The following is a 14,379-nucleotide window of genomic DNA, read 5'->3' on the forward strand; positions in this document are numbered from 1 at the left end:
TTGTGCAGTTTTGCACTTAACTACAAAACTAACAATCTTAAAACTATTTTGAGTATTCAGCAATTAATTTCTCAAAATTCCATCATTTGCAATATGTATACATATTTTACTTTGCATTTTTCAATTTTAAGCGTACACAAATCAGATTATTGACACAATTACTATCTGTTATAATTGTTAAGACACCAAAATTGTTATAAATTTCATATGGCCTTCCGCTAACAGCTGATAAATAAAAGATATGTTTGTTTGTTTTTTTTGAATTAGCACAAAGCTACACAATGGGCTATCTATCTTCTGCCTACCATGGGTAACGAAACCCGGTTTTTAGCGTTGTAGGTCCACAGACATACCGCTGAGCCACTGGGGGGAGATGTGAAAGTAACACCCAAAGTTAATAAAAAATAAAAATTTGTAAAATTGACGTGGATAAATTATTTAATTATGTGTATTACATGCACAGTTTCAAAGTGATATTTTAGTCAAGTTTTGTTTGTTTGTTTGTTTTGAAATTAAGTGTAAAGCTACATAATGGGATATTTTGCTCTGCCCACTAAGGGTATCAAGGTCCAGCATGGCCAGGTAGATAAGGCACTCGACTCATTATCCGAGGGTCGCGGGTTCGAATCCCCATCACACCAAACATGCTCGTCCTTTCAGCCGTGGGGGCGTTATAATGTGACGGCCAATCTCACTATTTGTTGGTAAAAGAGTAGCCCAGGAGTTGGCGGTGGTTGATGATAACTAGGTGCCTCCCTCTTGTTTTACAAGTGCTAAATTAGGGACGGCTAGCGCAGATAGCCCTCGTGTAGCTTTGCGCGAAATTCGAAAAACAAATAAACAAAGTAGGGTATCGAAACCAGGTTTCTAGCGTTGTAAGTACGCAGACATGCTGATGTACAACTGGGGATAATTTAGTGAAGTTATAGTTAACAGAAGGTAGTTACTAGTTAATAATATTGAACATGAAATTACGTGTGAAAGTGATACATAATACAGACGCATGTTCGATACAAAACGTTTTCTCCTTAAAAGTTCTCTATTAATTAGTCCTTCAGTAGCATAGCGGTATGTCTATGGACTCACATCATTGAAAGCAGGATTTCGATACCCGTAGTGGGAAGAACTCAGCTATCCCATTGTGTAACTTTGTGCTTAATTCTAAACAAACAAACTGTTTTGGAAAATATATTAAATTAAAATTTTCCAGATATTCATTTCTAATTAAGGTTAAGATTTGTAGCAAGATATTAAAAAGTAAATAGTTACAGTTTAATCATTACATTAAAAAAAACATCGAAATGAAAAAAAAAATTTACATACCTACATAGATATGACAAATTTCACACTTTCGCGTCAAATTTATGTATTATAAGGGCCTATATGTAAATTGAATAACACCTTGCAGAGGGCCAAAAATTTTGTCGAGACGGCCTTAAACTAATAAATGATAATACTCATCAATCTAACGATTAATTTATTTCAACAGTTAATATAATCTTAGATTAAACAACCAAATGTACCTTTTATCGTATTCCAACAGCTGATAGTGTTTCCAATATCCATCTCACGTACTGTTTAATTTATTCTAAGAGGTACATAGTACAATCCTTGCTTCATTGTTAGAAATAATATATATAAAACACCAATAACCAGTGGTTTGCGTTCCATCCTAGCAGCGGATATAAAGTTCCCAAATAAACCGTTGAAAGATTAAATGATTTTTTTTCGTAATTACCATAACAGTATTTTGTTATCACAAGAGCGACGACTTTACCTAAAGACTGCATAGATTGGAGGACAATGAAGGCTAAGAGACCAATATTTATTCACAGGTAATCTTTATGCTAGAAGTAGTGCTTAACTAAGAAAACGTCCAACTACAGCAGGATATAAAGTTAGGTTTTAATAGAAACGAAACAACAAAAATATTTCAGTGCTCCCAGCGTTTATTGTTGTTGGAAATAGGTTCTTAATTTGTCCAATAATGAAACTGTGCTCATTAAACGTAATTATAATTAAATAACATCACAACTGCCAGCATTTATTAAAATCACAAAAGTGTGATATAATTAGTTAGAAATATTAATCATATATCTCCATTACTCCCCCATCAAAATAAACAACAGCCTTCGATTAGACTTATGCCTTTTAAATCTTTTCAGACGGCTTGATTCTTTTTAAATTTCGCGCAAAGCTACACGAGAGCTATCTGCGCTATCCATCCTTAATTTAAAAGTGTAAGCGTAGAGGAAGGACAACTAGCCATCACCTCCCACCGTCAACTCTTGGACTACTCTTTTTACCAACGAATAGTGGGATTGACCTTCGCATTATAACGACTTCACGGCTGAAAGGGCGAACTTGCTTCGTGTGACGAGCATTCGAATCCGTGACCCTCAAATTACGAATTAAATGTCCTAACCACCTGGCCATGCCAGGCCGTGATTTGATTGGATAATGAAAAAAACCTTATCATAAATGTAATACGTTTCATCAAGATTTTGTCATCCTCCAATACCTGAGGATGACAAAATCTTGGCGAAACGTCGTACGTTTAGAATAAAGTTTTATCATTACTCATTCAAGCCGGCTGAAAACTTTTATTTTTTAAGAAGTGGATTCCTCGTTATCAAGTCTTTGTGTTTGATTTCTTTGGTTTATATCTATAAATGTTTATGTGCAAAAACAAATAATAAAAAAGATAAAACGAATAATTAAAAAAATAAAAATCCATTGTGGTTTCCTTCCTTATTCTAGAATATTCATATAACACACCTTTTGAATTTCCATTTGCCATGATTACTTGCAGGAGCAAACTGGCTGTGTTGACACATTTAGGAGCAAGGCGAAAAATAAAGGTTTCATTGTACTTTGGGTCAGTTGTTTTTTTTACCATGACGGACTTCTTTCTTTTCACTGGTTTATTGTCCACCAGCATCGTTAACTTGACATAAGAATCTGTAAAACCCATAACCATACAGAAATCATATATATAAGTTTTCTAGAATTACACGTTCATGTTCTAAGTGTAAGTATATTTAAGTATAAAGAGAGACTCTCACGAATTTTTAGAAAGTTGATTATGACGAAAAAAACCATAAAATTACTCGTATGTTACGTGTGTAAAATGCGCATGCTTTAAACCATATACTCCTATAGCGAATATTTTATCTGTACAAAACATTTTAGTTTCTATAGGCTCTATTCTTGAATTTTTCGAGTCCTGGAACAAGCATTGTAAATAGAAGTGAGAAATTCCCCTTCTCTGATGGGATAGCGTTAATACTAAGAACTTACAACACTGATATTTAGGGTTACATTGTTCGTGGGAGGCACAGCAGATAGCCTAATGTAACTTTGCTGAAATAGTTTATTATAAAGAGTTAGTTTTAAGGATGTTTTCCATACTAATTAGTGATTAAGAGCTTGTGTTTTTCGGTTGTTACGTATTATAAATTATCTCGGACGAGTCTCCTATTTATTGTGTTATGTACATTACATATTATGATTTCAAATTGCCAGAAATATTTATATAGAAGTTAATTAAATGTCCATACAGATATTAAATGTATGATATTTTTGAACAAGATTGTTCCATACTATTTTCTATCTTAATACAAATATATTTTAATATATACAAACAATAATATAATTTATAACAAAAGTTATTACAAATAATAATTTATATATAAATGCTTTATAAGCTTACAATCTATATTAAGTTTTATATCTGGTCTGAAGCTAAATCTTTTACTGATGCTCCAGGTCCACGAAGAGCGAATTAATTTTATGTTGATTCTTACACTCAAGAATCTTCTACAAATTTAAGGAACGGACGGGACTTGCACAGTATACATTTAATAATACGTTACATGCAATAAGATGAAACAAACGTAGATATTAAAACAGATGTATAACTGTAAATCCTTTACACAAAAAATTAATTTTTAAGATTTGAATTCACTAATTTGTGAGAAGCTACGACGCTACGTTTATTTCAAGCATGTTCCCAAACTGTGGTTAACGAGTCTCAAAGGGGGTGAAGAGTGACAATATGATTATAGGATGGACGCAGCTCATACCAATATAGTATTTTCCAATAGTGACTCTATAACGCAGTGCTTAAGTATTTTTAACCCTGACACAAACGTGACGAACTGCACTCCCCACTCCCTACCACAATTTATATAATCTATATAAGGCAAAAACAACCCTTTTTATAATAATATCTGAAAATAAAAGAGCATGAGGAAATTTTCTCAAACTCTATTATCAGGTTTAGTTCTCAAATATCTTTTAAAATAGCTGGAGCTCTGCGTCCCCTTCCTGGTTGCGCCAGGGACAGCTGCCTCGCTTAGCCCTCTGAAGAGCGTCATTAACAAAACGTTATGTTACAACACAAGAAAGGGTAACGCTGAGGAAACAGTAATTAAAATATATATATAAATGTTACTCCATTTCTGTGGATTCTGTTAGTGAAATTCTTTGTCAGGGTACCTATTGTCATGAGGGATCTCGAGATAATAAAATTTAGAAACCCCTGATGTAGAACGTGCATCCTGTAAACCGCAAATTAATGTTGTTTGATAATGTAAAGATGCTAAAAACTTAATGTTATTATGAAGGTTTATAATATTTATTCTTATGTGCATTTGAAGTTATATCTAAAACAACAATACTTGATATATTCAAACATAGTAAATAAATTAATAATTCATTCATCCTCGTTATCAGGGTAACCTGGATTGCATCACTAGAAGTTGGAAATCAAATTAACAAATTTCCATCCAAACATTTAATTATTCGATTACATCCAATAAAAGCTTTGATATTTAACGAAGTCTAACATATTTGGAATACTAGTAAAGATAAAAATGAACCCAGTCTTTGTATAAAAGGTTTATTGATAAGATGATCGAGTTTATTCATACTAGATCTGTTAATTTGTAAATTAAATTGAAGCGTAAAATGTATCTAAATGTTGTTCAGAGTAACCAAATGTATAAAGTCTGACGACAATATAAACTCTACTTCTCAAACATTATATCAACATACCGTAGTATATATACAAACTCGAAACTAATGAAAGTTTCGTACGTCACACGTCCATTTTGTAAGTGCTTTTCAGTAAGATAACAACAGGCTTTATATGGCTTTCAATATGGTGACACGATGGCGTCACGTTTGCATAGTTTGATCGATTCAATCAAATACAAAAAAATCGATAATCAAGATGTGTACATAAATTTGCATTACTTTTCAGTCAGGATATTTAACCTAATTTGGTGGGCCTGGCTTTAATGTCTAGAACTTCTTCAAAGTTTAGGAAATACGGTGAACCATATATAATAAAAACGTGTTAGGCTGAAGCTAGTTACTGAGTCTTTGAACCGAGTTATTTAGTTAGCAGGTTTATTAGTCAGCTCAGAAATGAACAGTCCACGATTCAGTCATTTTATCTGTCACTATCAACCAGTTAGTCAGTTATTTAGCATCTTTCTCAAATTTAGAATACTGCAGTTTCAAAGTTAAAAATTATTTTAGAAAGTTATTAGAAAACTAGGATCACTTGATAGGATGGAATAATAGGCATCTGCTTATTTCGCTTTTGGTTAATCCAACTGTAACTCTAAACACTGAGTTTGTGGTCTGATAAAGATACAAAACTAGAAAGTAAGCATAATTTATTTGTGAAGTTAACCTGTCGGTAACTGGCCTGGCATGGCCAAGCGCGTAAGGCGTGCGACTCGTAATCTGAGGGTCGCGGGTTCGCGCCCGCGTCGCGCTAAACATGCTCGCCCTCCCAGCCGTGGGGGGTGTATAATGTGACGGTCAATCCCACTATTCGTGAGTAAAAGAGTAGCCCAAGAGTTGGCGGTGGGTGGTGATGACTAGCTGCCTTCCCTCTAGTCTTACACTGCTAAATTAGGGACGGCTAGCACAGATAGCCCTCGAGTAGCTTTGTGCGAAATTCCAAAACAAACCTGTCGGTAAATGTTGTTCGGGTTAACTTTTTACCTTTTTTGTTGTCGGTATTTAAACGAGTTGAAGTTTCCATTACAATTTAACCCAGCATTTGTCAGTCTACGGTTCGTGGAAAGGTTGCATATTTGTGAAGAGAAAGTGACAGCACGGTGTATAGATTTCATTGTGGTATGCGAAGATGAAAAACAAATTCAGATGGTCCGCAAATTAAAATGTTTAATTGTTCTTACGGCATAAAACAAAATAACTGGGTCAATAACAGAAACTATATTAGGGCCTTAATAATTCTGTCATTTTAATTTAATATTTTGAGGTAGAAGATAAAGTCAGTTCGCTGTGACGGTAGGCCTGTCAATGAGTGACATAGTACTAAACTGACTGGACTAATAATTAGTTGCTGTGTTAGATTTAGCATTGTCTGCTATTTATAATGTGCTAAGATCAGTCTTATGTACCTTAGGCCACTCTCAAGTGGCACAGCGGGATGTCTACGGACTTACAACGTGAGAAATTGAGTTTCTATACCAGTGGTGGGCAGAGCACAGATAACCTATTGTTTAGCTTTGTACTTAACTACAAACAAGCAATACAGTAAGCCTATCACATCAGTCATAACTTATCATAAAAATGATATATATATAGTAAACAACATGCTGACATTTAACGTAGGATAAAAAATGTTTAGGTAGATTGTGGGATAATTTAGTAGTGATTCCAGTGGCACAGCACCATGTCCATGGCACAGCACTTACAATACTATAAACCTGATTTCTATACTCATGGTGGGCAGACCACAGATAGACCATTGCCCAACTTTGGTCCCCTAGTGGAACAGTGGTATATCTGCAGACTTATACTACCAGAAACTGAGTTTCGATACTCGTGGTGGGCAGAGCACAGATAGCCTTTTGTGTAGCTTTGCGTTTAATAACGAACAACAACTTGTAGCTTTCTGCTGAACTACAAACAAATAAAAATCCAGTAGTGGTATAAAAGTTATAGCAACTTTTATATGATGACGATCTAATCCACTCACCTATGAAACAGGAATTCTCTGGTAGCTGAAGACCTTGAGCCTCATGTATTGTAACAGTTAAACGTTCCAGAGTTTGACTGTAAACCAGGCTGACCAGTAACGCACCAAGGTTGGAAGAAGAAACCTTCAATTATAAAGAATATTTCAGTAATCGCTGTTTAAAATGCCATAAACATATTTCATAGAAGGGTTTAATCTGTGTAGAGATGTTTTAACCACATATAAAACATGAACTAACATTTTATTGTATGTGAAATATCAAGTATGAAAACAACAGAAGATTCGGGTCAATCGTGCAGTAAAAAGTATTAGAATAAAAATAATAAATTCAATTCTTAGAAAAACATCTTAATTAATTAATTAGCCTCTTTTACTCTCAGTGGCACAGCGGTATGTTTTAGGACTTACAACGCCAAAGTACAGATGGCCAAGTGTGTAACTTTGTGCTTAACTTAGACAAATAAGTTTTTTTGTAAAGCGTCGTATTTTTAAGCGAAATGTTAAAAGACTTTTTATTTACTTCTAGTTTGTTCCTTTTTCTACACATCGAACATGTGGAACAACGAAAGTGTTTTGGTGTATGAGACGTACTATTTCTGAAGTAGTGTACTAAATTTTTATTAGCGAATTAGGAAAACATGCATGTTATTGAAGTCATTAAACATTGTTCTTACCTTAGGATGATACCGTATAGACGAAACTATTTAGTTCTGTTAGAGGCTGAATACCTCGCCATGTGAGAAGTATCCGTACACTATTTTAACACGTAATGATGAACATAAAACCCGATGTTACAGGGTTTTCATCATGTTGTATCAAGAGTTTCTTGAACCTACGTGTTTTTCGGAGATATGAATTTTAATACATAACATAGCCTACACAGCGTGCTATGTAAGAAAACTAAGTAAACATAAATGTAGTTAGACACCACAAATATAGAGTAGTAATACTGACGAGTATTCAAAATGTGAAAATATTGTGAACTAAAAATCTGACAGAAGAAATATTATAAGCTACTTGGAATATGGAAAACTGATATGTGAACTTCATAGTGCTTTCTTACTTGTAGTGTACTGTATATGATTGTACTAAAGATAATAAGGATGTAATAGTATAGGATATAATGAGATGTCCGAATTGATAAAAGTTGCTGTGAAGGATTGACTTGATTGGATCGTATAAAAGTATCGGAAATATGATTTGATAAAAAGACCAACTTTCATTTTTGGCATCTAATATTTGTATATGAAATGTTCTTATTAAATGTAGGCATTTACGACGAGATGGGGGTACATAAATCACACCCTCCCCATGATATAAAGATTAATTTATTTTTACTAGGTCAAAGACTATCAGTACTGATGTGAAGGAACTGTTTGGGCGTTATGGTGGTGGTTGCATTCCGTACTTTGAGTATGGGGCCTACCTGTTCAGTGATTGCATGTTTAAGAGTCCACCGACATGAAGTAAACGTAAATGTGCTCACTCTAGACTGAAAATTTTTATCAGCATACAAGATGTGTTGTTTTGGCAGGTCATTGTTTAATACATTAGTTTGTCTAGTTCAAAGTAACAATATAATGACTTACTCTGAGCTCAGACATTAAAAAGAGTCAAGTTAAAACTAAAAAAATACCGAAAGAAAACTATGCTCGTCGACCAAGTTTCGTGGTATCACCTTCAATAACCACCTTACATGGGCTGAACTTTACAGAAATGCAAACAAGTCTATTGCTAAACGAATCACATATCTGAGGACATTGTACGAAAGGATAAAGGCTGTAAATAATGAACCATTATTAAAATCTACTCAGGTTGTCTACGCCCGCTGATAGAGTATGTTTAGGAAGATCACCTGCAATAAACAAGCTACAAGCTCAACAAAACAGATTTTTTCTGTTATCTCTAAGGCCTCTTAAATTTATAAATTTCAATCACTAAACGAAAAATTAACATTTATACTATTTTAAAATAAAAATAAGAAATTCATTAACTGCCGTCCTACATACCATGACAAACGCAATACATAAAGTAATTGTCCCATACAACAAATATTTAGCTTCTAAATTAACATTGACGCAATACTAAAATACTCATAAAGAATTGCTTATTATATTTCATTCACGTTGTTTTATAATTTCAGCTTGGACTCAGAACAGGTAGATTACTCGGCGCCTTTCCTGTGAAAGTGGGTTTTCTCGAATATTGGGTTTACTTATCTCAGCCACCCGGCGACCCCGAACACAGGAAGTTAATTCTAATAAGCTATGCCTAACGTTTGTCGTCTTGCTTCTCTTCTCTCTAGTGACTTCATATAATAAGCCATAGCTTTTTCACTGCTACCAGCGCCTCCTGACATTTCTGCAGTTTTAACAACTTCGTCATAGTGCAGTATCAAAAAGTTCCTCTATCTGAATCTAGCTGTGCTGTGTATTTCATAGATAATTAATCGCGGGAGGGTGGAAAGAAGATAATGAAATTCCTAAACACCCTATTTTAGAAAATCTTGCGGTAGTTATTAACTAGTAGAACTTTTGTATCAATGGTGAGAATAAATTGGAAACTTCTTTAACGCATGTTTCTCAAAAAAGCCAAGGTTGGCGTTAACGTAGGTGGCTTGTGATCATGATATGTGATATGCAGGATATCTTATATTTTCTTCCTGGTGTTATTAATATAACACATTAAACATGTTCGTTTATCTAGATTCTACACAATTTTAGCCTAAACATGTGGTCCAAAAACCGTTGAGGTTTCCTTGTTCTGATTACTTTGTTCTCTATAGCAGGTAATATTTATTGTGTTTAAGAGGATATTGCAGTATAGTTCACGTAAGTATTAGAAGGGTTAACACCTGCAACGTTTTTACTGGCTGAATGAATAATGCTTATATGCTACAGCCGACGAATACCGTGAAAGAACAATAATCACGTGGTGATTATTTCGTTACAGAAAGAAAAAGAGCTTTCTCTTAGAATCGAAGCAACTATTTTTTCTCAGTTCCACATGGTTTTTATTGCAACTAGTTCACCAGAGATTCATCTTGAAAAACCAATGAATCTATTCAACAATCTTGTAGAAGCGAGTGTCTGCTTGTTTACACAACTACACACGCTGCATTTACTTTTTAATTTGATTGTAGTAAATGTTGTGTTCTTTTTCTCAAATTTATAACTTTTTTCCACACAAAAACTCACTCTAATTTTCAGATTCAGCTCACTCTCAAATTTACTGGTCGATCCTATTGCCATTATTGGGCTTATCTAATAATATATAAAATACCACAGACCCTTCTTAATGAATATATATATTCAAATACATTTAACATGGATTTGTAACGTGGAATTTAACATAAAATAATTTTCGCTGTTGAAAAAGACACACGCACACGAAAAGCCTGACAATTAAGAAACATGCGTGTTACTTATTTTAAATATTTATTATGCTTTCCAAAATATTGATGTATAATTTTCAAAGTTAAAGCAAGACAACAGTTAAAACAATTATATGTTAGAGTTGCACTTAGTAAAGAACTTTTTACAAAGAAGTAACGTAGTTGATTGTACGTCATAATACATATTTTCATAATTTTGTGGTTAACCTCAACTCAGTTATTCCTGGTAATTAACTTTTCTATATATTTTTTTAGCTAAATCCATATAAGAAAAGTCTTACTTCACCTAAAAAACAGCAAAAGGTTAAATATATTGATCAAAGTAGTTGCATATAGACAAAGTACCTGGTGTCCTTGTCGCTGATTTTTTAAATTAAATACAATCAGCAGAGCTTTTAAACACATGAAAAACTTGGTAAATCAAACCTCATCTACGTTTTTCTCCAAGTCTCTCCAGATAATCAAGTTTCCATTGGTTGTAGAATCAGAGGACTTCAGTGTATAGACGACGTGACCTATGAAGCTGTGTCGCTTTCCTCTGTTACTGTCGAAGGCGGAGAACTTCAAGGCTCGTTCTCCCATTGCTTTGCCGGGAATCTGTTTAATCAAAAATAGCCTTGAACTGTATTGAAATCTCAAAATGTTTGGTTAACAATTGAAAGAGGTAAGTGTAATGTAATAAAAGCACTTTGTCTTTACTTTTACAAGAAGGTTTTGTCACAGTGGATTTTTCACCCATTTTAGTTTAATTATTTAAAAAAAAACAAATTAAAGTAACTAAACCATAAAAGAAGGCCCTAACTTTGTTTTTTGTTTGTTTGTAGCTAAGTGGAAAGGTACACAATAAGTTATCTGTGCTATGCCAACGAAGGGATCGAAACCCGGTTTGTAGCATTATAAGTCTTTAAGCTTACTGCTGAGCCAGTGAAGGACGGCTTGTAGCAAGACAATGTGCAAGTGTAATACTAGGCTAGTCACCAGTGAAAGATGGCTGACATTCGAAAAAGAAAGCTTCTAGGTTTGCAATATTATTAAATTATAATGTTATTTAATAATGAAAATAGCAACAACAACAATAAAAAGTGAAGCCTTTTAAACCTTTCTTCTGGATCCGCACATGGTAAATCCGTTTCTTAGACAAGGACTTCATGATGATAAAAATAAACTTTAAAGAGAAATTAAGACTTTGGTGGCTTCTACTAAAAGATGCAAGTCTTCATTCATGAAACAATTTGGAAAAATGGGTGAAAATTATACGAATAAGCAGGTTACTCTGTGTTTGTTTGTCTGTTTTTTTAATTTCGCGCAAAGCTACTCGAGGGCTATGTGCGCTAGCCGTCCCTAATTTAGTAGTATAAGACTAGAGGGAAGCCAGCTAGTCATCACCACCCACCGTCAACTCTTGGGCTACTCTTTTACCAACTAGTAGTGGGATTGACCGCACATAATAACGCCCACGGCTGAAAGGGAGAGCATGTTTGGTGCGACCGGGATTCGAACCCGCGACCCTCGGACTACGAGTCGAACGCCTTAACACGCTTGGCCATGCCGGGCCCAAGTTACTCTGTGTATAAGAGAAATAAAAATTCCAGACTGGATAATACTAGTTCAGGTCTATCATCAACAGCCAGTCAATTGGAAGAAAAATCTATGACAGTTAAAATTGAAATATTCGAAGGTACTTGTTTGTTGAATTTTACACAAAGCCAATCAAGGGCTATCTGCGCAAGCCTTTCCTAATTTACTGCCGACACTTAGGCAACAATATTTATTTAGCAATATATATAGTGAGATAGATCGTTATATTATAACGGCCCCGAGGATTAAAAAACGAGCGGTTGGGTGATAGGATTCAAATCCTTAACCTGCAACTTATCAATCAGATGTGCCCTAACCATCAGACCATACCAGGCTAAGGGAGATATGTTTTGTACATGCTAGAAATAATTATTGCAAATCAATATGATTCTCGAACATTTGATAAATATGTTTTCTTACTCATAGTGCTAGCAATAATCTCGTGGCTTATATCATTACAATTTTGGGTTCGATCTCTGTCGTGGACACATCACAACGGGTTAATTGTGTAACATTAATGTATCGTCTATATTGTTGCCTGAGCTGAAATTTCTAGAAACTCTCCTTACATCTATAAATATAACCAACGCGATGCGGCACAGCGAGTATGTATTGTGGGTTTGCTATTGTTGGTATACAATAAATCTTGGAAGCTATAATTGTGATTAATGCTTATTAATCGGAAACTTTAGATACTTGACCAGAGACGTTCGCAAATTAGGAACAATACAAATAATTTAATTTCAGTGGATTTACATTGGACAATATTTTTTACGAAAATATTATATAACTTAACCGGTGAAAACTTAACATGTAATTAGCTAAGAACGAAGAACGCAGAGTTAGATAGCTTTTGTTAAGTGAATTGTACCAATATTGATTCGAAATCAACTCGCTCACCGTGAACCCTCAATAAGACATCAAGTAAGTTCTAGACCAGAAAGAAGACTCGATATTGTTTGCCAGTTTGTAAAATTTCTGTACATACATCTTTATTTGTAATGACCGTTATTGTAAGATGTATTATTGTTTTTATATCAAAATATATTTTTATTAACTTTAAGGAAAGAAATTATTGTATCAATCTTGTTGGCAAGTGACACAAACTGGACACATATCGACATTTATTTAGCTTTTAACTCTAAATTACAACTTTACTCAGTTTTAGGCTATTTAAAATTATAATACGTAACAAAATATATAATTCACTGTAATAAAACATACCGTTTTTAATTTAGGTTTTATAAACTGATATATATATACATAATAGAATGATTGCGAATTTTATCCAAAAATTAAATTTCCGTGAGTATCTTAATTAATATCTTGTCGAGCCCCTAAATTTTATTACTTTTGAGGTACACAAATAAAGTTTGACTGTGTTGAATATAGCACAAAGCTACGGGAAGACTAGCTGTTCTAGCTATCCCTAATTTAGCAGCGTAAGAGTAGAGGGAAGGCAGTTAGTCATCATCACTTATTGTCATTTCTTGGGCTTTCTTTTACCAATGAATAGGGGGATTCACTTTCACATTATAATGCCCCTACGGCTAAAAGGGAGAACATATTTGGTGAGACGGTGATTCGAGCCTATGACTCTCAGACTGTGAGTCCAGCAAACTGAACCTTTATTACATTATTGTTTGTTTTGCTACTAAGACTAGACAGTTTAATATTTTCAAGAAGCTTTATCCGACAATTGATTATATATTACCAAAAAATTTTGAAAAAAATACATGCAACATAAAAACATTATTCATTATTTATCCTCTGATGCCCCTTAGTGGGGTAACGGCAAGACCTATGACACCTTGCGGTCAAATGTGCAAGGTATAATTACAAAGAATAGCCAGACAATGTTTATGTTTAAAACGTATGATATGTTATCGTACAGCAATTTTTAACTTACAAAAGTTAAGGAAACAAAGTATTTGTTAATTTGCAACAAAATTTAATTCATTGAAATTATACATGTGAGATAAAGTTTTCACACAATGTTACCTGAAAAACGAACCATTCTTCAAACTTAGGGTTGCATCGTCTTCTTTAGTACTTTCGTCTGAAAGTAGCAAGTTTCGTCTGGAAGCAGGAAAATTCTAGAGAAGGAACGTAAATATAAATTAAATTCTATCTTCAAGATGTTGTGAAGAATATTTTGCTTGTTCGTTTTTGAATTTCGCACAAAGCTACACCACCTCTATATTTACGCCTGCCACACCCTGAATTGAGCAGCGTAAGATTGTAGATAGTCATCACTACCTGGTCCAGCTATCCTTCTACCCACAGCTGAAACGGCGATCGTGTTTAACGTGACAGCCAGTCTGCACTCGCGACCCTCTAATTACTGAGTCGAGTACACTAACCACTTTAGTCATGAGGAATA

The 14,379-nt window shown here is 34.2% G+C and overlaps 1 protein-coding gene across 1 annotated transcript in view; it reads right to left on the reverse strand.

The window, feature by feature from the left end:
- The window catches only part of LOC143246646 (synaptotagmin-15-like), a 17,186-nt gene extending 3,092 nt beyond the window's left edge, over positions 1–14,094 (reverse strand). The window contains exons 1-4 of the mRNA XM_076493703.1: positions 13,998–14,094; positions 10,845–11,015; positions 7,025–7,148; positions 2,779–2,961 (exon numbers count right to left, since the gene is read on the reverse strand). Coding sequence (XP_076349818.1) covers positions 2,779–2,961; positions 7,025–7,148; positions 10,845–11,000 — 463 coding nt within the window. The 5' untranslated portion in view covers positions 11,001–11,015; positions 13,998–14,094. The remainder of the gene's footprint in view (positions 1–2,778; positions 2,962–7,024; positions 7,149–10,844; positions 11,016–13,997) is intronic.
- Between the last annotated feature and the right edge of the window lie 285 nt (positions 14,095–14,379).

The sequence above is a fragment of the Tachypleus tridentatus genome, chromosome 3 (assembly GCF_004210375.1).
Source record: "Tachypleus tridentatus isolate NWPU-2018 chromosome 3, ASM421037v1, whole genome shotgun sequence".
NCBI lineage: Eukaryota > Metazoa > Arthropoda > Merostomata > Xiphosura > Limulidae > Tachypleus > Tachypleus tridentatus.